The following is a 25,459-nucleotide window of genomic DNA, read 5'->3' on the forward strand; positions in this document are numbered from 1 at the left end:
ATCTAATTTATTGGTAAGATATGAATTTGTCTATTTAATTTTTTATGGATCAAATTTAGAAACCAAAAATTCTTAAAATTTCAACAACATCATCTAATCTTAAAGGAAAGAAATTTGTGATTAAAACTTAATTGAAATCATATAAAAATTGTGGAAGTCGTAAAAATCAGTAGCACATACCTTTAAATAAAGTACAACCTCTATTTAATGAATCATTGGGGACCTTGTTTTCTTTATTTCCTTAAGTGGGGCTTCCACTAAATATAAGAGATAATCATAAAAGAGGGGAGAGTATTGGGGAAATTCTACATTTTTAAAAATAATTCTAGTTGTGCAGCCTAAAATTCTCCAAGGATTCTTTTCTTAAATGTGGGTATGTTATACAACCGAGTTTGCATAAATTGGGTTCTGAACTTATGTGTGTGGTATATTCTCTAGGTTAAAAGAAAACAAGCCATAAAATCCGCGAATTCATTGACTACAGGAACTTTAATCAGGATTATACATATGTAGACAGGATGATGCAATTGCATTATCTCTTTTCGTTTACATGTTAATCATTACATTAATTATTTATAATCAAAGTAAATCATTTAGAACCTACATAAATGTAAAATTATATAACTTATTTTATATTTGTGCTGTGATCTGCCTCAGAGTTTCTGGCCACAGTTCATGAGGTTCCAAGTTCGATTCTGGTTAGAGCACAGGAACTTTTCCTTAAAGGGAACTGTACTTGTGTTCGTCCATGATCTAGGTTAGTCTAGATTTAAGATCTCTCCTGGCACTGCACAACCACACAATATCATTGGAGCAGTGTCACTCTGCCTTCCAGAAGTGGGTTATGCATAATCCACTGCCAAGAGAATGTCGAAAGACAATGTGGTGGCATTTGAGGGAAATATTTGTGCAGTTGGTAATTGAATTGATTTTCTGTTCTAGATTGCACAAGTGTTACGAACTCATTTTCACTACTGCATGAAGCTGCAACCCAGCTTGGGGCTGTCGTTACACAGAAATTTGACGAAGCAGTGCGTGCTGAAGAATTAGCATCAGTAGAGAGATTTTTTAAGATCTATCCTCTTCTTGGAATGCAAGATGAAGGTCTGATTAAGTTCTCATTGTACCTATGTTCAAAGGTAATATTACAAAATCATGCAGTTCTTACTTCAATTTTTCTGTCTTTGTTTTCTATTCTAATATGTTTATCTTCAAAAATAATGTTTTGGTAGGATAATTTTATTTATGCTTTAGTATTTCTGAGCTTTAGCTCGGACATCTCTCACATAAAGAGATCTGGCTAAGTCTTATGAATTTAATTATATTTGAGTCAAATACGAAATTGGGATGTACATTTGCAAAGCACCAAAGAAGCTGCAGTTAGAATTATATTGAGATGTTTTATATATTTTGAGAGTATGAGTAAATAAAATTAGATTCAGAATTTAAAAAAAATATGCAATGCGAGGTACAAATACAGTAAAACTTCATTTGTGCATTTCTCACTTATACATTTTCTAACATATACTTTTTTTCTTAAGTTCCGGCAAAATTCTTCTACTTTTCATGTTAATTCATTTCAGTTATACGTTTTTCGCACTTATCGTATTTTGAGCCCTGAGAGGTACAAAACTTCATTTATACGTCCTAATTCAATTTTGCTCGAAATTAGGTTTGCCATGAAATGTAAGAACGCGAAAATACCGTATTTACGCCATCGAATATAATGCGCACACCAATTTTTTTATCCAAAAATCCAGAAAAAAAAATTGGCGAATATAATAGGCCTACGCATTTGTGCTAAAAACCACTCAAGTTTAAAATTATGTTATCAAGACAGGTTATAAAGGGACTCTCTTACCTCTTACCTATACATCACATTCATGCTCATTTGAGTATCAGAACTGGAACATCTGGTGAACAGGTCTGGGTTGGTGTCAGAACATTGACAATGACTAACGTCATGCTACCCAGTGGTGATATTCAGCCGGTTCGCACCAGTTCAGATAAACCGGTTGTTGAATTATTTTTAGATATTATTTGCAATTACCATGGACATATACCGTATTGTTTTAGCATAGGTACACATGAGAGAACTGGTTGTTAAACTTCTTCAATATCACACTGATGCTACCCTTTCATCAGTAATTACTGGTAAATTTTTTTGGTTTGATGCGCAGTTGTTGAGAGTTGTGTTCATAAAATTTCACAGTAAAAGAAAAATATTATTGTCATTTTAGCAGTTAAAAATATTATTCTTATTAAATAAATGGACAAGAAATTACAAATGAAAAGTTCGCAACGAGTGTTTTTGTACGTACAATAAATTTGTTAAAACTGAATAATTTGGTAGGATAATAAGCCTGTTTTGAGGTGAATTTTTTTACACTAGAACTAATGTTCAGTTCAGTTTTGACTCCTTTAAAAGAGGTTATTAATGAGTGGAAGAGAAACTGTTTTCTTTCGTAAAAGGGAGTAGAGTGATGACCAAAGGGTAAGTACAAGCAGGATTACAGCTGTTGTCAACCCTTCCTCCCGTATCTTTGTAAAAATGAACTGAAGGAATTACCAAGGCCGCGTACTCAGTAAACATACCTTCCTGATTAATGGAAGGGGGTGCTAAGTCAGTCAGTACCTACTGCCTAATGACTATAAAAAAGTGAACATTATTAATTACATTGAACGTAATCTATCCTGTGTGTATAGCAATGTCTGTAGTATAAAAACAGACTTCGGTTTTAGTGAACCTCGGATATAGTGAACGAAATATGCTGGTCCGGAGTTGACTGTATATAAACTTCAACCAAAAAATGTCGTGTTGAGAGATAAGATATTTTGTGTATTTGTATATTAAAAAGTGTTCTATTGAGAAAACATTAACTGAGCGCAATTCTGCAAGATGCTACTATATTTTGATTCTGCATATTAACCCATTTATGCCCAGATTATTTTTTTTTTTAATTTTTGTTTCACATATCATATTAAGTGAGTCAGAGGGACGTTGTAAGCATGAGGAACTATGAAAATATTGATTTTGTTACTTCGGTAAAAATTTATGGGATGGGTCGATAACGACTCACTAGGCACTTCCTCGAGAATTTGTTCATTATAATGTTTTGATGATTTCTTGTTTTATTTATGCATTTGCGTAGTATGCAACTTGTTAAATTTAAAAGTAATGTATAAACAAATCATTACCATATTAAAACCGCATACTATTTTTTTAAATATTTATTGAATAATAATTATAATTTCCCTGAGAGCTACATTCACATGTATTTTACATTCACAAATCTGAAAGGAAACCTTGTACTTGAAGAAATAAATAATTTGAAACCCACAATAAATTATGGTACATGACATAAGGCCCACACCTGTGGAGTAACGGTTGGCGCGTCTGGCCGCGAAACCAGGTTGCCCGGGTTCGAATCCCGGTCGGGGCAAATTACCTGGTTGAGGTTTTTTCCGGGTTTTTCCCTCAACCCAATATGAGCAAATGCTGGGTAACTATCGGTGCTGGACCCTGGACACTTTTCACCGGTATTATCACCTTCATCTCATTCAGACACTAAATAACATGAGATGTTGGTACAGCGTCGTAAAATAACCTACTAAAAATACATGACATAAGTCCTTAGACCTACTCATGATATGGTGCACCTCTGACATTCTTTTACATTGCCACAAATCTTGTATCGCCGTTTTTGTTGTTGGGCTATAGTGCCAACAGTGATCCTTTCTCCGGTGTTCTTTGATGGTATCGAAGAAACGAACTCGTCTTCCACTCTTTGGAGAAGTGTCATATTTTAGGCTTGCGTTATTTCGTGGCCGAAGGCGAATGCATCCAAAGACTTTCCATATGATCGACTGACTGAGAAGCCAAGCATTGTTCATGCACACATCTAATAACCACGAAAGTAATGGTATGTGCCATTTTTTCCACGTATAACAGAAGTATGTACTCCACTCATATTGCAGTTATATTTACGAAAAACAAGGCAGACGAACTTTGATTTCCTCTTCTTGTAAAGGGGCTGCTTCATGTTCGTTAGACATGATGTTCACCTTTATTTCTTTCTCACTTTATTCTACGTGTCGGTGGTGGGGAATTCTCAATTTCATTGCTGATAAGATCTGAATCTTTTCTAATATCGGTGCCCCTTTCCTCATTATAAGGCTGAACAATGACTGGTAGCTCTGTCACTAACTCTGCTGTGGCTTGTAGTTGAGCTCAGTCGGAGTCCTTGCAATCTTCATCTCCAGAATTTGCATCCATTATCCTCAGGTAGATCAATCAATACATCTGCCCCGTATTTTGGAATTTCGGAAGAATCAGATCTCTTCAACTATCCTAGAATTTAGATTACTGTCAGACCAGTGAGTCTGATAACAGGGAATACTTATGATTATGGAAACTGTAATGAAGGATCTCAGTTTTCAGATGGGGCCAGTAGGGGACTCTCATGAAGAGAATGAAAAGACAAAACGGGGTCATTCTGATTGTTATTCACACTCGGCTCTCTCTCTCATAGGTGCCGCTAGTGCCGAGAATTATGAACTACTTAGTTCGTCAAAGACTATCCAGAGTGCATCCCAAGCAGTGAGATATAACATTACACAAATAAAACAATGTTGTAAACGAAAGCGGTAATAAGCCTGAGATATTCTGAGAAGTGCCATAAGAATTATCATTCCCAAAAGCACTCCTAATCCTTACACAAACTTCTATTGAGGTAGTTGTTCGTAAAAACATCGCTCAAAGGAAAATAATAAGAAAACAAAATGATTTCATAATGAAAAGCTATGTGAAAGGTAATTCTTGAATAAGTGCTTAGTGGGTCGTTGTCGACCCACACTAAATTCTAAGCCCTACTGTACAGCAAATAGCGTAAATATTGACAAAAACATACAAGATACATATTCTCCTGTATCTTCTTGGCAGGAAACACTGATGGTTAATAAAATTCACGGATTGAACAGAGTTTTTACTCACTTTTTCTTCTCCAAGGCAGACGGTAGTTGCGTCATATTTATTCGGCAAGTTCCCGCGCAATAATGACGTGGTTTGTTGGTTTCCCGCGTGTTTCACAAGTGCATTGTACCTTTGTGCATCTAAGAAAAGTAGATACGTAGTGTTGCCTAGAATAATTCGCGTGGAAAATAATTTTAATCAATGGGTCGAAAACGACCCACCTGGGCATAAATGGGTTAAGAACATTTACTAGCTCACACTTATCGACATAGACATAGAATGTTTGGCCTGTTCTTAGGTGTGTATATACTGTGTATTAAAGGTGTTTTCTGTACTTTTTCGGTGGAATTGCATCTCTTTTGAAGTAACATATTTTCTGAGGTGGAAAGCAAACTAAGAAATATGTTATGCTTATACATTTTGTACAATTGTAGCACTTACCTTTTTTATTTGTAGCTTCAAGAAACAGCTCTCATCAGAATCTGCTAGTTGCCTTGGAGACGAACCCTTCTAATAAGCGAGCTAGTGTTATCTATGCTGATACGTTGACTCTACTGTTTGAAGGAATTGCTCGGATCAGTGAAATTCATCAACCTCTTGTGGAGACTTATTATGGTTTGTGAATATTTTTGTATTCCAAATATTTTTTGAACATGTTATGCTTTCGTCTGAAACGTAATTAGTATTGCCATGAAGATTTTTATGTCAAATATACCAGGTTAATAATAATATACAATTATTTACTATTACATCTGTATAAAATAGAAATTGAAAACAATCAAAATACATTTTTTTTGTAATGACAGCAGCTTCATCATGAATAGAAAATACCTCCAAATCCGCTGAGTCATCAATAACATTCGCGCTCATTTGTTTATTGTTATTGTTAAGTCATCTTAATTGTATATGTTTCTCCTTCATAAGGAAATGGAAGAAAGGCTACATATTGTGGCATTATATGAAGATTTAGGTGTAGAAGACATTTTGTTGATGCAAATGTTTTCAGAAGAAAGAGCAGCATCCAGCATCATGGAGGCGATACATCATATGGAAACCCACAATTTTTTTATTTAATCGTATGGGGAAAAAAAAATTTTATCTGTATGGAGCCATACAGCATATGGGTGCCTAAGTTTTGTACACGGAGATCTGTACAGATCTTAGATCATCTCTTGCTGTTCCTAATGTATTTTGTTTGATGTTCATAAACAAAAATCGTCCACCTCTGCAGCACTGGAATCCACAATTATATAAAATTATGGTTGAAAAACAAGAAGTGCTGCAAATACACACTCCAAGATTCATGAGACAAGTGTGCATCTATGGTGGGGCTACATGGTGTATTCTTTATATCTTGTACAATTAAAATGTAAAGCAAAACAATTTCTTTACTTCTTCTTTAATATTAAACAATCATTAAATGACAGTCTGAGAGATAGAGAGAGGAGAGTAGAATATAGTTCAAGGGAGAAACCAAGGGTGGGGCGTATGACCAAGAAAAAAATTACCATGACAGCACTGGCAGCACCCTGATATTGTTGGTAATATTCAATCTCAAAGGAGCAGCCCAGCCGTTGTTTCATCACAGCATTAAGGTTCACGTTATCTGCTTATTACTAAAGCCCGGATTTCTAAGCAAAATGCACATTCTTTTCCACACTGTTAAAGGTAAGCAGAAAGATTATACCTCGTAAGACACACCTAGATAAGAAGTTTTAGCTATGTTTTATTAGTGCTTATAAATTCTTATTTCGCAGGAAAACGTTTTGCTTCCTTATTTTACGATTTTTAATTCAAACTGCATATTTTACCCAAAGCTGTAATTTTAAAAGTGTGTTATTTCACACCTAGCTGCCATTTATCACTGATTCCATTTTTTTTATTGGCTAATAAAAATTAACTTCAGTCGAATGCGTAAGAAAGCAATGCTAGGATATGACCCAGGATGATGCGAAATAATACTGCGTAGTTCTAATTAGAGAACCTTGGGATTCCCCGCCAAGCTTCTGCGACTAGGCAGATCAATCGGTTATCGCACTTATCGCGTTATCAGAATGATGTCATGTGCCTGGATGGTGAATCCCCGAGTTCCAAGCTGCAGTGTGCAAGTTGTGCAATACGCGTTGGTTCAATGAGGTGTGTGTGATTGCTGCTGTTGTAGTTAAGGAATGTCATGTGCATGGATGGTGAATCCCCGAGTTCCAAGCTGCAGTGTGCAAGTTGTGCAATACGCGTTGGTTCAATAAGCTGTGTGATTGCTGCTGTTGTAGTTAAGGAATGTCATGTGCATGGATGGTGAATCCCCGAGTTCCAAGCTGCAGTGTGCAAGTTGTGCAATACGCATTGGTTCAATAAGCTGTGTGATTGCTGCTGTTGTAGTTAAGGAATGTCATGTGCATGGATGGTGAATCCCCGAGTTCCAAGCTGCAGTGTGCAAGTTGTGCAATACGCTTTGGTTCAATGAGGTGTGTGTGATTGCTGCTGTTGTAGTTAAGGAATGTCATGTGCATGGATGGTGAATCCCCGAGTTCCAAGCTGCAGTGTGCAAGTTGTGCAATATGTGTTGGTTCAATAAGCTGTGTGTGATTGCTGCAGTTGTAGTTACGGAATGCCACCCACAAAAACCTCTCAATCAGCATTCTTACGCAAACGCGTAAATGAGTTTGGGAGTAATATTTCCAGTGAGGCAGCAGTGTCTTATTTTGTTTGGTGTGTGAAGAAAGTGATTCTGCGAAGAAAAAATATGGCACTGTGCAGCATATTAATGCAATGCGGCATGAGGAGAGGTTTAAGAATAAATCTAAGTTAAACCAGCAACTGATTGAAAGCAGTGTACAGTCGAGTTCTAATGATACATTTTTCAGAGACTCGTGTTTAGCATTAGTGGGTTCCGACATTCGTTGTGGAAATTGAATAATGTGCAGCTTCGGGTATTTTTAGAAGAATTCACAAACAAAAGGGTCCCAGACGAATCTACATCGCCCAATAACTATGTGCCACAGTGTTTTCAAGAAGTAATTTGTAATATTCGGGATAAACTGAAGCACGAAAACATACGAATTTCTATTGATGAAACCACAGATGCGTCGAGACAGTGCGTGTGTAGTGCTGTAGTGGGAAGCAGGCAGCAGATCATTTCTTCTTAATATACAAATACCTGCTTGACTGAGTAAATCATTCCACTGTTGCAAAATTTTTCAACGACTCGTTACTTTTCTTGTGGCTGGAAGGGATTCGGTATGACAATTTATTGTTATTTCTCAGTGATGTTCCTGCATATATTGTTAAAGCGGGAGCTGGTTTAAAAGTTCTTTATCCTAAATTAGTTCACTTGACGTGCCTTGCATTGTATCACTCAAACTGTTGGAAGTCAGTACAAAGACGTGGATCTTCTTGTTTCCAGGTGACAGCCTTCAATAAGGGAAGAGTTCTACGAAGCAAATAATTTATCATCGTATTTCCGTGTATTCGTTTTTGCTTATTTTGGTGTCTATTTTCACCATTTTTCGTTCTTATTTTGCTGTTTCCGTGTATTCGTTTTTGCTTATTTTGGTGCTTCTTTTCACCATTTTTCGTGCTTATTTTACTGTTTGATTGTGCTTAGAAATCTGCACTTTACTTATTACACTAGCATATATATCTTGATTCTGATAGGCTCTGCAAATAATGGCGTCATGATAACATTAAAGAATTACAGACAGACGGAGTGTGAAAATTCTCTAATATCTTTGGCTCTTGTTCTCTTGTCTCGGCTTAACTGATATCTAGAGCCGGATTTCCATGCACTGTCAAATTTTAAAACATGCATGCATTCGTGCACTGTCATATGACAAGACATGCACAATGAAGTGAAAGAAACATTAAAAATATGCACTATCAAAATTGAGTTCTACATGATGTCACATTTATATTTTATTTTGAAACAACATAAGCTTACTACAACTAATTTCTCAAAATTTTCTTCACTTAAGCTCATGTGTTTATCTGAAGCACATTCTTGGACACAGAAAATGATCTTTCTACATCACAAGAAGTGGCAGATGCATGCTTAAGAGATGAAATTTGGGTCAAAGTGAGGTCGAATTGTAAGTCTTTTGCATTTCCGCATGGTAATGACCCCATGGAGAATCGAACCCGCGACCTTCCGGCTTTGCAGCGTTACATCTTAACTGCGATGCGCCCCAAAATACACAAGTGCTTACGTCTTTATTACAACAATCACAATAAACTGCATCACTGTCTGTTTTTAGAAATTCCTTTTCCTCAATGCATTTTAACAGAAGATTTATTCTTGCAGTTCTAACAGGAGCTACAGCAACACTTCACAATTTGACACAAAAGTATACTAAATTGCAGTTTGCAAGCATGCTGCTTCTGGCTTCCTTTCTTTCAATATTTTGGTCCCTGGCTTGTAATGAGAGAGAGTTGGGGTTGGAAATTTCAGTGTAACAAAGGGAGGGATTAGTGCAAAGCCTTTTGATGCTACAAAACCATATTACGGGGAGCTTTCTTTTATTTTTTTTCTCAATAAACAAATAACGTGGAAATACCAGATTTTACGAAGCAACATTCATAAAAGGCACTATTATGCAAGTTAACATAAAATATCCACTAGATCCAGAAAAAAGAACATAACATACAAAATAAATTTCTAAATATGTGCTATTAAATCTAATATCTTCAAAACATGCATTTTGCATGAATTTACTCCCAAAAAGGCCAAAACATGCACACAGGCACGGAAAAGTATGGTTATTTGGAATCGGTAAGGTATAAAACAAATATTTGAGAAGTGTAACAAGTTTATATAAAAACATGGAAATCTGGGCTCCGCTGATATCCATTTTCAGTTTGTGCACCACAGAATACTGTGGATAATAAGATTTTGAGTAAAAATGTGTCCATTCCTTTCCTACTAGAGGTCTCCTCAATGCTAAGAAAAGTTGAAACTTGAGTACATCTAATGGATGGGGTTGAACATAGAATTTTGCTTTTATTCGTTTTTATTCATTAACAGAGAAATCTTTTACAGTTTCCTAATTTGATATAGTCCACACTTAGATATTATATTCCCCCTAAAATTTCATTGCTTTCGGCAAGATTAGAACCCATGACATTTGGACAAGAGGTAAGCATAGAAAATTAGAAAAGAACAAAATATTAATTTCATTATGTTTCACTTAACTGTTCTTTCACATTGTATCGACAGTTTAATGTTAATCGTGAAGTGTTCATTGCTGAATGGTACTGGGATGTGAAACTTGGAAAATAAATTATAAAGCCTAAAACCCACAATTAACATTAATGTTTTCATATTCTCTGATTAAAAAGGAACTTTTGTAGTGACGATATTATTATGAAGTTGAGTTGTCTCATTATAGGACGTGAGATAATATGTATTCTTTCTTATACAGGAAGATTGCTGACATCTTCAAAGGGAATGTGATCATCAGAGCAAACGAGTCGTGTCTGAGTTTAGCAAACATCGTTTTTGGAAAAGATAGCGCAACAATGAACGCAGCAGTAATATCCAGACCAGCTAGAGCCCAAGGAGTTGGAGAACTAACTATCATGCACTCACGTGCTGAACTCTGTGTTCGTTTCATTAGAAGGAGAATTATGGTAAGTCACAATAATTCCCCTGCTATACTGACTATCAGGGACAGCTTTGGAGAGCGGAAGAGGCAGCCGTCCTTACTAAGAAGTCAGACATTTTTACTTTTTAATACATTGTGCTTGCTATTTGGGAAAAGGAAAGTGTATCAGAACAATGGAAGGATTCCATAATTGTACCTATTTTTAAGAAGGGAGACAAGACTAACGATATTAACTTTCGAGGAATATCACTTTTGTTGACGTCGTACAAAATTTTGTCCAATATTCTTTTGTTAAGGTTAACTCCATGTAGATGAAATTATTGGGAACCATCAATGTGGTTTTAGGCGTAAAAGATCAACTATTGATAAGATTTTTTGTATTCGACAGATATTGGAGAAAAAATAGGAGTATAAGTGTACAGTACATCAGTTATTCATAGATTTGAAAAAGGCATATGACTCTGTTAAGAGGGAAGTTTTATATAATAGTCTTACAGAAGTTGGTATTCCAAAGAAACTAGTTCTATTAATTAAAATGTGTCTCAGTGAAATGTGCAGCAGAGTCCATATATGCCAGTTTCTGTCAGATGTTTTTCCAATTCACTGCAGGCTAAATCAAGGAGATGCACTATCACCTTTACTTTTTAACTTTGCTCTAGAATATGCCATTAGGAAAGTTCAGGATCACAGAGAGGGTTTGGAATTGAATGGGTTACATCAGCTGCTTGTCTATGCGGATGACATGAATATGTTAGGGGAAAATCCACAAATGATTAAGGAAGATTAGATTAGATTAGATTTAACAGCGGTGTTCCTTCCAGCCCAAGCACTGCGACCTATAAGATCTATTGCGCATCCCCGTCTTTCATGCCTTTCAGTCCAAAAGTTTCAAGTTCTTTATGAACTGTATCAAACTTTGGATTGGGACCTTTGAGATCTCTTCAAGTTTTGGAAAGTGACTCCCAAAAAAGAGAGATCTTTGTTGTGCAAGCGCATTACAAACGCATAGCAGATGAGTTACTGACTCATCTCCTTGTGAACATCTTATACACAGTGGGTCAGTAATAAGTCCCATCCTGTATAAGTCCTGTAAGAAATCCTGTTGCCCAAGAGAGCTGCTTTTTGCTAAGTCTCAGCAGCTCATTCGATTTTGTCCTTGCAAGACCTTTGATAAGGGCCTTGCTGTGATTACAGCCCTTAATTGAGTTCCAGTAGCTAATATGTCGTCTGTGAGCCCAATCCCTGATGACCTGCTTAATTGGTCTTGAAGATAGTCCCAACACAGGTTCTGGTCCTATAAATGGGGTCTCAGCTCCATCTTTAGCAGCCTCATCCGCCTTCTCGTTTCCGTGAATCCCTGCATGTCCTGGTACCCACCTCAGATGAACCGAGTTAGTGTTTGCCAGTGTCATGAGGGTATTCCGGCACTCCAGTACCAGTTTCGACTTGACTAAAGGCGATTCAATCGCCTTTAGTGCCGCCTGGCTATCAGAAAGTAAATGATTAAGGAAAATACGGGAATTTTACTTGAAGCAAGTAAAACAATAGGTTTGGAAGTAAATCCCGAAAAGACAAAGTATATGATTATGTCTCATGTACGAAATGAAAATATAAAAATTGGAAATTTATCATTCCTAGAGGTGGGAAAATTCAAATATCTTGGAGCAACAGTAACAAATATAAATGACACTTGGGAGGAAATTAAATGCAGAATAAATATGGGAAATGCCTGTTATTATTCGGTTGAGAAGCTTTTGTCATCCAGTCTGCTGTCAAAAAATCTGAAAGTTAGAATTTATAAAACAGTTATATTACCGGTTGTTCTGTATGGTTGTGAAACTTGGACTCTCACTTTGAGAGAGGAACAGAGATTAAGGGTGTTTGAGCATAAGGTGCTTAGGAAAATATTTGGGGCTAAGAGAGATGAAGTTACAGGAGAATGGAGAAAGTTACACAACACAGAACTGCACGCATTGTATTCTTCACCTGACATCATTAGGAACATTAAATCCAGACGTTTGAGATGGGCAGGGCATGTAGCATGTATGGGCAAATCCAGAAATGCATATAGAGTGTTAGTTGGGAGGCTGGAGGGAAAAAGACCTTTGGGAACGCCGAAACATAGTTGGGAGGAGGATAATATTAAAATGGATTTGAGGGAGGTGGGATATGATGATAGAGACTGGATTAATGTTGCACAGGATAGGGACCGCTGGCGGACTTATGTGAGGACCACTGTTAATTACTGATGATGGGACAGCAGTAACCCAAAACATGTCTGATTAAAGAAGCCTTGATGAAAATATTGTGTTCATACAACTGTATTAATTATTTATTATATTGCAGCTATATTTTAAGAATATTTGTAATTTGTTATAGATAAATGTGGTTTAATAACTTCAATGAAATGTAAGGATGCTGTGAAGCTTTCACTGACATCTCCCACACCCTTGATGGAACAAGAGCTCATAATGATGTTTTTTGTGCTTGTTGTTGATAGTAGTTTGACTACATTTGCTTGTTTGTGTTACCTTACTCGTTCTACTTTGTTCAAGAATGACTTGGAAATTGGTGTGCTAATCGAAGTGCTCTGGAAGCCATGCTGCGGGAAGTGAGCTCTGCCACCGCATGCAGGAGCTTCATGAAGGCTGCAGCTAGAAGAGGGTTTACAGACATCCAGTATGTCTACTTCATAGTTAGGAAATTATAAGGTAAGTAGAGTTAGCACCTACCTTTCGTGTAAATATGGACTTGTGGTGTCACTTTCTTTTTCTACACTTCAGAGTCTAGACATTGTGAAATTTTTAGCTTTACAGCTCTTTCAGTGTTCACCGGATCTGTTCTCTTATTGATCTTGTTTAGTCTTTGGATTGTAATAGGAAGCTGTTTTAAGTAGTCTGTAGTTTTTTTCATTCTGAGTAAATAATGTTCTGCCGATTTCGCGCTGGATCCTACAACTTCGTTACCGAATTTATTTGAAACTCAACTCTTACATTTTCATTCAAAACTTTCATTTCAGCTACCTGTATATTTTATCGTATTTATTTTGTGCTAGTGCTCAAATTATCAGCCATAAAGTAAAATGTTTAAGAAGCATTTTAATAGAATAGACATAAAGTCTCTGACTTCACCTTATTTTCTGCCATTGCAATATGTAACGAGAATTATTGTGAGACTCTTGTTGGTGAAGCGTCTGTCACTACAGAATATATATATTTGTTAGGTTGCAGTTCTTCCTGTGTCACACTGCTGCGACTCGCACGCTAATTAAACTGAAGAGCAGCATTATGCGTTGACATTGTTATTGTATTTCCAGTATCTGGTACAGTAAAACAGAATGCTGTTTGTTTAATAAACAGGGTTTTTGAAAAGGATTAACACCTTGTAGAAATAGGAAAATAAGCATGCAGAGTATTTTTTAATTGTTACTGCGAATGTGTTCTTGTCAGTGTAGCAATTCATTTTGTATTGATTTACCTTCCGTAAAATTGTGGTTTTCTGTTGTTAACTTTTGGAAGAGTTACTGAGCTAGTCTAAGGAATACCACGTGGAAGTGGACTATTTTATCTCCCATCTGCAAGAATAATAAAACCATGAACAAAAATCACAGACAACACTACAGAAATTTCAATTTAGGGTAGCAAGAGACATCACAGTCTAGTGCATACAGTCACAAAGCTATATGCATCCAGTGACAGTTGAACTTTAGCTGCTAACCATTAGGATCACCTCATCACTATAGACAGAGTATAGCAACTGTTTTCCTTGCCGCTTGCCAACAATACGGCACTCTGATTGGTTCTTCAAGTGACCTCGCCTACTAGTACTAGCATAAGAAAACCATTAAACTGAATTAAATAGCAGTTTTCTTCTTAGTTCAAAGACAGTAAAATGCCTCAGTGTTGTGCACGGAATGTAACACAAGGCAAGAGGAAGGTGTACAAGGGCAAGGATGAACTGGTGCAAATGAACACTTCCGATTATGCGAAGTGAGTATGGTATTAATGCTGGTTTATTTCCTCACAAATAGTGATTATTTCCTATACATAATATAATATAGTATCTGCAGTGCCTGGGAAAAGTGACACAAGTCAGTTTCCACAAACCTTTCTTGATAATTTATTGACAACTTACAGAACATCTGCTCGTTTGGAAAAAGAGACATAAGTATTTCTCCCATTACAATAATTCATAGAGAAAAAAATCAAATCGACATAAACCAGTGTAAGTTGTCAATAAATTATCAAAAAAGGTTTGTGGAAACTGACTTGTGTCACTTTTCCCAGGCACTGCAGATATAATATAATAATATATAAAATAAATCAATAAAATTTAACATAATATAATACAATATATTATATATCTTAATTATATTATGACAATATATAATTAAATAATAAAATTTGTATTAGGCCTGCAGCTTTCTTATTTTTCATTTTAAATATGACACAGGCTAGCAGCACTGCAGATTCACCCATTCCACCAGGAGAATGCAGCTGTGGCCTGGAATTGGTGTGCTTGATGTGATCAAAAATAAGTTAAACAAAGCCTTGAAAGAAAACGAATCACAGACAGAGAGGTTAGATAAGTCTCTAAATGATGACAAAATATATTTCCTAAAAAGAGGTACCGTAATACTTGCAGTAGGTCTACATTGTACATTTACTCTCTCTCTTTGCCAGAGCTTATACACGAGTAACATGTATTTGCAATGCTTCTAATTGAGATGTTACATTTAAAAGTTCATAGGTCATGCGTGAGACATTTAGCTACATGTCAGTGTATTTACAATTATTTCAGTGTCCTAGAATGGAATTTGCAGCAGAGAGCGTCAATTTCGCTATTCCAGCAATGTTAACAGAGCGAGCGCTTGGGAACAGCCACCGACCTTTGCAGTACTCTCTCTATATAGAGCTCTACTCATCACATACCCCTTCCCTAGCAGACGACAAAATATATTATACTTTCGTTATTGTGTTTTTGACACTTTCCTTCCTTTATTGAAATATTAAATACATAAGGTTTATTTATTATTTTCATGAAGTACGGTACATAGTATGTTTTATGAACTCACCTTGCTGGCTCTTTTGGAAGAAGGATAATTCTGGCCTGTTTTTCTTACAGTTTATAGCACTACAAACGTCTCTTTCTTGTCCCATATTATTATTCCAATTATTATATTTTAGCCATTAACATTTATTACAACCGATAATGAACATTTCACAGTTTACACAACTTTTCTTCACAGGGAACAATGTGGAATAGTACGGCACAGTCTATTGTTCCTAGTACTCCGAGTTGCTAACTGCTTGCAGCGCTGTATCACGAGAAATGCCAAATATCATCTCAAACTTCGTGACTGTATGATATTAGACTGGTAAAACCTCTTTTTAACATTGCCACTTTTAAGAAATTCCGTTTTTAAGGAATAATCTATTAAGGCCCAGCCAAATTACCATAAGAATACTTACTTACTTACTTACTTACTGGCTTTTAAGGAACCTGGAGGTTCATTGGCGCCCTCACATAAGCCTGCCATTGGTCCCTATCCTGAGCAAGATTAATCCAGTCTCTACCATCATATCCCACCTCCCTCAAATCCATTTTAATATTATCTTCCCATCTACGTCTCGGCCTCCCCAAAGGTCTTTTGCCCTCCAGCCTCCCAACTAACACTCTATATGCATTTCTGGATTCGCCCATACGTGCTACATGTCCTGCCCATCTCAAACGTCTGGATTTTTGGTCTTAATTATGTCAGGTGAAGTATACAATGCTTGCAGTTCTGTGTTGTGTAACTTTCTCCATTCTCCTGTAACTTCATCCATCTTAGCCCCAAATATTTTCCTAAGAACCTTATTCTCAAACACCCTTAATCTCTGTTCCTCTCTCAAAGTGAGAGTCCAAGTTTCACGACCATACAGAACAACCGGTAATATAACTGTTTTATAAATTCTAACTTTCAGATTTTTTGACAGAAGACTAGATGACAAAAGCTTCTCAACCGAATAATAATACGCATTTCCCATATTTATTCTGCGTTTAATTTCCTCCCGAGTGTCATTTATGTTTGTTACTGTTGCTCCAAGATATTTGAATTTTTCGACCTCTTCGAAGGATAAATCTCCAATTTTTATAGTTCTATTTCGTACTATATTCTGGTCACGAGACATAATCATATAATTATGGCCAATTTTTCCAAATAATGTTTAATTTGGCTTGACAAATGTGAAATTAACAGCTGGTTTATTTTTAACGTTTTGTTAAGATTTTTTTCATTTTTCCAACATAATTTTGTTTAAAATAACCAACACTTAACTTTAACTGTCCTCTATGTAGATTAAAAACTCAAAAAAGTTTCATATCCATGGTTCAAGAATTAAAACAGAAAATCAACGTCCCGAATTTAAAAGAAAACTTACAAATTAAACCAAACCCTTTAACACTCTTAAATATAGAGTATAATCTAAATTTAACACAAGAAATACTGAAATCAGAAGTGAACACTCAAATAATGAAACAATTGTCTTCAGAGACAATTAATATTAGGTACCCTCCACAAAACTGGCTTCATTTATGCACTGACGGATCTTGATCTCCAGGGAACAAGGTGCAGGTGCAGGTGTTACGTGCTGTCTCTTCTCACTTTATAGATCTCTTGGTTATGGAACAACAAGTTTTGATGGAGAAATCACTGCAATAAGTGAAAGTCTCAGGAATCTTCTATGCCACATCAATAAATTTAAGAATGTAGTTATATTGTCAGACTCCAAAGCAGCTATTCTATCAATAGTCTATAGACATACACCTTCATCTCAAATAGCAGAAATAACTAAAATGCTCTCTCAATTAATATCACTCAATAAAAGAATTGTATTCCAATGGATACCATCCCATTGTGGAATCCTGGGAAACGAGAATGCGGATGCTTTAGCAAAGAAGGGCAGCACTGCTACTTACAGACCTGTTACTAAATCTACGTATTACTCTGTGAAAAGATTTATTAAATCTACATACTTAGACTTCAACAAACAAAATTTGATAACACAATCTCAATGGAAAAAATGGAACTCTCTGCATCATAATCCACAGTTGATTCCCGATTTACCACGCAAATCATCTGTAGCTGCATTTAGATTGGCAACAGGCCATGATTGTTTGGCCAAACACCTGCATAGAATTGGAATATATCAGTCCCCTAACTGCCCATTGTGCAACTCAAACCAAGAAATGGATTCGGAACACCTCAAAATCTGTGCGTCAGTGGCTAACCATGACAATATCTTTGAAAAATATTGGAGTGCAAGAGGTCAAATGACTTTATTGTCAAATGCCTGGCATTAGAAAACAACAACAACATTTTTCTCTCGCTTGTGATGAAAGCAATGATTCAATACGCACAGCTCAGTTATCTGGCGGTGTTGACAAACAGATTGATGTGAGGAATATTTATTAGACCACCACTGGAGAAGAAATATTCAATGGCCTTTGCTCATGCCTACATAAACATAATTATTATTTACAGTAGTCAAAGCTAGTGTCCATGGCAACTAATGGAGCCTGTTGCGTTGTTCCCGAGAAAAAGAGTTTAATCATCATCATCATCATCATCATCCTTCACGAATTAGGCCTCTGTAGACCTGTTTCGGCCCCATCTAGCAGTCTTCTTAAAGGTCTTCCTGGTCGACGATGTCCTCTAGGTTTATACTGCATCATAATTTTTGGGATTCTTGAATTTTCCAATCTTCTTACATGATCTAGCCAATTGAATTTGTATCTGCTGATTTTTTCTTCTACTGTCTAATTGTTCTAAAATTTCTTCATTCCTTTTTCGGTCTAAAAGAGTATATCCTGCTGTCCTGAAAAATTTCATTTCCGTTGCTTTGATTCTGTTCATGTCTTTTTTCTTTAATGTCCAAATCTTGCTTCTGTATAAAAGGGAGGGCAATGCTAGTGTATTATATATTTTTATTCTTGTAGATTTTTGTACTAATTTAGCTTTTAATGTATGGAATGTTATTCCTAGAATTTGTGTAAATTTGGTAATTTTCTTGTTCATATCTTTTTCATTTTGATAAGATATTTCACAACCCAGATAATTGAAATTTTGCACTTGTTCGAGGCATTGGTTATTGTGTATTATCTTCTGACTGGGTCTTGTCCTAAAAATGCCATTACTTTTGATTTTTGTGCTGAAATTTCCATCCCAAAATCTTTTAATATTTTTATTTAATGTATACAATCCTCTTTGTAAATTATCCTCTGAATTGGAAATTATGACTTGATCATCGGCATAGAGTAAGGTATTTAATGTTAGAGCACTGGTTATTTTGATTCCTGATGTGTAGATTTGGTTCCATTTTAAAATAATTTCATTTATATAAATATTAAATAAAGTTGGTGATAGTGGACAACCTTGTCGAACTCCATTATTAACTAATTTTCTTTTGGATATACAGTTATTTATTTTGACACTTATTTTGCTGTCTGTGTAGATTTCTATTATATTTTGTAATAGCAAATTTGGAATATTTTTATCTTGTAATATGTCGAATAAAAGGTCTCTCCGGACTTCATCAAAAGCTTTCACAAAATCAATAAAAGCTATATGGGTTTCTAAATTAAATTCTCTTCTTTTTTCTAACAATAGTTTGATACTAAATAATGGATCTACACATGATCTTCCTTTTCTAAAGCCATTTTGACACTCCAGAAGGAAAGTTTCTGCATGTTTTTTTAATTTTTCATTTAAAATCCTACTAAATATCTTATAACATGTGTTGAGGATACTAATCCCTCTATAGTTTTCAACATTTTGTTTATCTCCTGTTTTATATATGGGAATAATTACACTATTTTTCCATTCTTCCGGTAAAGTGGCAGTCAGATATATTCTGTTTAGAAATCTTAGTAATCTTTCCTGAAATAGATCTCCTGCATATTTATACAATTCTGAATTTAGGTTATCTTCTCCAGGTGATTTACTATTTTTCGTCTTCTTTAATGCTTCTTGTAGTTCTTCTTTTGTAATGCATTGTTCATCTGGGTTTTTTGTGTCCCATAATTTTGAATCAAAAGTAGGATTGTTCCATAAGTTTTTGTAAAAGTCTAGGAATGTTTCTATTTTGGGGCAAGGGTTTATCTTGGCGGATTCCTTTATGTCTCTGTTCATGTATTTTAAAATTTTATATGTATTGGGTTTCATTTTATGAATGTCAGTTTCTAAAAAAGATATAAACTCTTTCCATGATTGCCTGTGTCGTTTTCTAATTTCTCTGTTAGCTATCGCCCTTTTATGTTTATAATCTATTTCATCATTGACGGATTTTATTTGAAGGTATTTTCTATAAGCTATGTTTTTATTTTTTATGATCTTAATTTCATCATCCCATGATCTTAATTTTTTCTTTTGTGTGAAAGCCTTATATTTTCCGATGCTCTCCATGGCTGCCTGTGATATTTGAGTTTTAATATTTTCCCATTCTTTGTGAATGTCTTCATCTTCAGGTGTTTCTAACATTTTTTGTTCAAGTCTTTTTTGATAAAGCCAGCGTACACTGTCGTCATTGATTAATCTAATTTTGTAACACATTAATTCTTTTTTGGGGGAATTTATCTTTGTTAAATAAAGAGTTTAATTGGCAGACTAAAAGTGTTTCTTAACGAAAGAGGTTTATCAGATTTCTACATAGTACATTGCATTCTTCATCAAGAAGCGCTTTGTGAGAAAACTTTGAATTTTCAGCACGTCATGGATGTGTTGATACGTAATATAAACAAAACTCGAAACAGCGCAAAGTCAAAATGTAGGACCCGCATGATGGACGACCAATTATGGTTGGCAGTGTGTGATGTAACTCCGGATTTCAATGCAATATTGCTGAAACAAATATATGGAACTGAAGAGGCTAATTTCAGTAGAAAGCATTTCATTCATTATTATACGTAGACAAATATATTGGTTTATTTTTACATCAGACTAATGATGATTATGTATTTAATTTCAATTTCCATGGGACTTGTAGTTCCTAATAATTGTTTATTTTCAAAGTGTTTTGAATTTAATTGTTTATACCACGAGTAGTTGTCATATTGTTCCAATGTCTATAGTTTGTTTATATATTTATTTGTATTTTTATTTGTGTTATTAACAAATTGTGATTTTCATTGAGTAAAAGTACACGAACTTCCCCAGTGATGTCTAGCGTACAATAAACCGCCACTGTTCTAGTTAACACACCTGTCGCTGTCCACATCTTCAACTCTCCCACCCCAGGTCATGAGCTTATGCAAGTAGCATCTTGCAAGTGATTCGGCGCAGACGATCCTTTTGGAGGCCCGTGCCTTAAATTAATAAGAGTGTTATAAAGTCTATACTTACAATGGATTGATGTGATATTCTTATAAACTATTATGTACTGACAGACTGAATGACTAGAACAACAATGGCTCTTGTTATATTAATGCAGGGAAGGTAGCTGTAATGCGAGTCCGCCACTGCGTGAGCGTTCTGCTCCGGCTTGCAATTGAAGAACGAGAGCAGCTCTGGCCGGCTAAACAGAGCCGCTCTCATGCCCGGCGCTGTTGTAACTGAAAGTTGTTGGGACATCATGCTGCACTAGAGAAATAAAATACATAAAAACCAGTTTTAGGATTGCTAGATTTGTTTTAATTAAAAAAAAAAGAAAGAAAGAAAGGTTTGCATATAAAAATAAGGAAGATGTATATGAAGTTCCGAGAGATTTAGTAGCATATAATTGATTGTTTATTGTTTAAGGTGTAAGGTCATTACCATTCCTAACAAGCCATCAGGTCTACTTCTTTTTAAACACAAACACAAAATAAATGTGTGTATATAGGCGAATAGATTCCATGTTGAAAATAATTATATTGCGGAGGAAAAACATAGATGGCTTTCAAATTATGGAAGATTTATTTTAAGGTAAAAAAAGTAAGAAAACTGGAAAAACGTACAATCTGGCAAACGTAACTAGTTTTCTGTATTCGATTTTCAGAGGGAAATCAAGTGTGTCGTTGAGATGCGGGAACACATTAACACAATTCATTACCGAAGCATATAACTTTGTATTACTATTATTTTATTAAATTTATATGTATGAATAAATTAGTTGCTGGGTAACTTTCGGTGCTGGACCCCGGACTCATTTCACCGGCATTATCACCTTCATATCATTCAGACGCTAAATAACCTGAGATGTTGATACAGCGTCGTAAAATAACCCAATAAAATAAAATAAAAGTAAATGAGTATTTTTCAGATTTGATATATAGTTTAACAGTGCCTAATTTTCTGTCCTCAACCGATTCAGAGATCTTGAAGGTCTGTTCCATATCTTACAAAATGCTATTGACCTTTTCAATACTATTCTGGTCTTCTCAGGCCTGGATAGCCTCGTGGTGATTGGAGAGCTAACTGTAGGACATATGTTTATGATCTTATCATTTTGTTTAATTGTTTGTAGCTCTTCTATGTCCAGTGTAGCTATATATTTGATTACAAATAATAACAAACTATTGTTATCCACAAGAATGTTTTGAACACACAATAGACATTTCATCATCTGAAGCCAGCCACACATATGGTGTTCCAGAGAATACCTATCAACCAAAATTAATGTACGATTATGCAGAAATGAAAAGATTTAGAGAGAAATTACAAATGCACTTTTACTAATATCTTATCTTATGTACTTACTTACTTACTGGCTTTTAAGGAACCTGGAGGTTCATTGCCGCCCTCTCATAAGCCCGCCATTGATCCCTATCCTGTGCAAGATTAATACAGTCTCTACCATAATATCCCACCTCTCTCAAATTCATTTTAATATTATCTTCCCACCTACGTCTCGGCCTCCCCAAAGGTCTTTTTCCCTCCGGCCTCCCAACTAACACTCTATATGCATTTCTGGAATCGCCCATATGTGCTACATGTCCTGCCCATCTCAAACGTCTGGATTTTATGTTCCTAATTATGTCAGGTGAAGAATACAATGCGTGCAGCTCTGCGTTGTGTAACGTTCTCCAGTCTCCTGTAACTTCATCCCTCTTAGCCCCAAATATTTTCCTAAGAACCTTATTCTCAAATACCCTTAATCTCTGTTCCTCTCTCAAAGTGAGAGTCCAAGTTTCACAACCATACAGAACAACCGGTAATATAACTGTTTTATAAATTCTAACTTTCAGATTTTTTGACAGCAGACTAGATGACAAAAGCTTCTCAACCGAATAATAACAGGGATTTCCCATATTTATTCTGCGTTTAATTTCCTCCCGAGTGTCATTTATATTTGTTACTGTTGCTCCAAGATATTTGAATTTTTCCACCTCTTCAAAGGATAAATCTCCAATTTTTATATTTCCATTTCGTACAATATTCTGGTCACGAGACATAATCATATACTTAGTCTTTTCGGGATCTACTTCCATCCCTATAGCTTTACTTGCTTCAACTAGAATTTCCGCGTTTTCCCTAATCGTTTGTGGATTTTCTCCTAACATATTCACGTCATCCGCATAGACAAGAAGCTGATGTAACCCGTTCAATTTCAAACCCTCTGTGTTATCCTGAACTTTTCTAATGGCATATTCTAGAGCGAAGTTAAAAAGTAAAGGTGATAGTGCATCTCCTTGCTTTAGGCCACAGTAAATTGGAAACGCATCTGACAGAAACTGACCTATACGGACTCTGCTGTATGTTTCTCTGAGACACATTTTAATTAATCGAACTAGTTTCTTGGGAATACCAAATTCAATAAGATTATCATATAAACTTCTCTCTTAACCGAGTCATATGCCTTTTTGAAATCTATGAATAAGTGATGCACTGTACCCTTATACTCCCATTTTTTCTCCACTATCTGTCGAATACAAAGTATCTGACCAATAGGTGATCTATTACGCCTAAAACCACACTGATGATCCCCAATAATTTCATCTACATACAGAGTTAATCTTCTCAAAAGAATATTGGACAAAATTTTGTACAACATCAACAAAGTGATATTCCTCGAAAGTTACTACAGTTAGTGTTGTCTTCCTTCTTAAAGATAGGTACGATTGTGGACTCCTTCCATTGTTCTGGTACAGTTTCCTTTTCCCAAATAGCAAGTACAAACGTATAAATTTCGTTAGATAATGCGCTTCCACCCTCTTGTATTAATTCTGCTGGAATTTGATCGATACCTGGAGACTTATAATTTTTCAGATTTTCTATCGCAATTTCGACTTCAGAAAGTGTGGGTTCGAGTATAAATGGCTCAGCAGTTTGTATTTCAATTTCGTCCCGATAATTTCTATTTGTCCAATGTATATTTAGTAGTTGCCCAAAATAGTTTTTCCATCTGTTCAGGATTGAATGAGAGTCTGCAAGCAAGTCACCATTCTCATCCTTGATCACGTTTACCCTTGCCTGATATCCGTTTTTAAATTCCTTTATACCCTTATATAAATCTCGAATGTTTTTATTTTTACTATTTGTTTCTACCTCATTCAGTTTTTCCTTCAAGTAATCTCTCTTTTTATTCCTAAGTGTACGACTTGCTTCCCGTCTTTCATTGAAATAATTATCTCTATTCTCCACAATTGGATCCTGTAAGAATTTCAATTTTGCCTGTTTCCTTCTATCTACTACAGTGGAACAATCTTCATCAAACCATGGTTTCTTTTTCTTAGTTTCATGATAACCTATGCTCTGCTCAGCTGCAATTTTGATATTATCTCGGATATTGTCCCACACGCTATTAACATCTAACTCTTCCCCAGCTTCGTCAGCAGTTGCTAAAGCAGCAAACCTATTTGAAATTTCAACCTGATAACGTTGCTTAGTTTCCTTGTCCTTTAATTTCAGAATATTGAATCTACTAATATTAGCTTGTTGCTCTACTCGCTTGGCTACTGATAATCTTTCTCTTAATTCTCCAATCACCAAATAATGATCAGAATTACAGTCTGCCCCCCTGAAAGTTCGAATGTCTACTATACTAGTGTGTCTTCTTTTATCTATCAAGATGTGATCTATCTGGTTATGTGTCATTCCGTCTGGAGAAGTCCACGTATATTTATGTATATCCTTATGGGGGAATGTTGTACTCTTGACAATTACATTTTTTGATGTGGCAAAGTTGACTAACCTAACTCCATTGTCACTGCTAATTACGAGTAGGCTCTCTTTTCCAATTGTTGGTTTAAAAATATCCTCCCGTCCTACTTTAGCATTGAAATCCCCCAATAGAACTTTCATGTGGTATCTAGATAACTGATCAAAAGTGTGTTCCAATTCCTCATAGAAGCTATCCTTTATATGTCGTCTTTCTCTTCTGTAGGGGCATGAGCATTTATAACTACGATATCGCACCATCTACCCTTAAGTACTAAATACGATAACCTGTCACTGATAAATTCGACCTTTTTTACTGCTGATTTTATTCTTTTATGTACAATGAATCCTGTTCCTAATTGGTGATTATCGTTTCCTTCCCCATAATACAATAAGTAATCACCTATTTGTGAAATGCCATTCCCATCTAACCTAACCTCTTGTACTCCCACGAAGTCTATTCTATATCTAGCTAGTTCTTTTGCTACTAATGTTATCCCTCCTGTTCTATAAAGACTAGTTACGTTCCATGTACCAAATCTTATAACCTTTTTCCTTTGCTGTGGTCGTGCCGGACAATCAGTCCCATTCCGAGGCTTACTGTTAGGTTTCGTAACAAGCTGTTTTTTACGGTGATGGGTTGTTAGCCCTTCACCCAACCCCCAAGCTGGATTACCACCCCTTATCGGCTGTCCACGACTGCTTATTCAATATATTCGCAGCTACCCTCCATATCTGGAGGCCGTCTCCTCTATCCGCAACCTGAGGACGCGC

The 25,459-nt window shown here is 35.8% G+C and overlaps 1 protein-coding gene across 13 annotated transcripts in view; it reads left to right on the forward strand.

The window, feature by feature from the left end:
- The window catches only part of LOC138693817 (DNA mismatch repair protein Mlh1-like), a 94,819-nt gene that overhangs the window by 57,733 nt on the left and 11,627 nt on the right, over positions 1 to 25,459 (forward strand). For 12 of the 13 annotated variants that reach the window (XR_011330492.1, XR_011330490.1, XR_011330493.1 and 9 more), the window contains 4 exons: positions 943 to 1,139; positions 5,429 to 5,587; positions 10,387 to 10,594; positions 13,125 to 13,280. Coding sequence is in view for 3 of the 13 variants with exons in the window: in XM_069817630.1 (XP_069673731.1) it covers positions 943 to 1,050 (108 nt within the window). In the remaining 10 variants the exon portion in view is untranslated. Of the gene's footprint in view, positions 1 to 942; positions 1,140 to 5,428; positions 5,588 to 10,386; positions 10,595 to 13,124; positions 13,281 to 15,021; positions 15,119 to 25,459 lie in introns of those variants that run through there. The other variant, XR_011330495.1, reaches the window with a different exon arrangement.

This window comes from Periplaneta americana, unplaced genomic scaffold (genome assembly GCF_040183065.1).
Source record: "Periplaneta americana isolate PAMFEO1 unplaced genomic scaffold, P.americana_PAMFEO1_priV1 scaffold_22, whole genome shotgun sequence".
NCBI classification, from domain to species: domain Eukaryota; kingdom Metazoa; phylum Arthropoda; class Insecta; order Blattodea; family Blattidae; genus Periplaneta; species Periplaneta americana.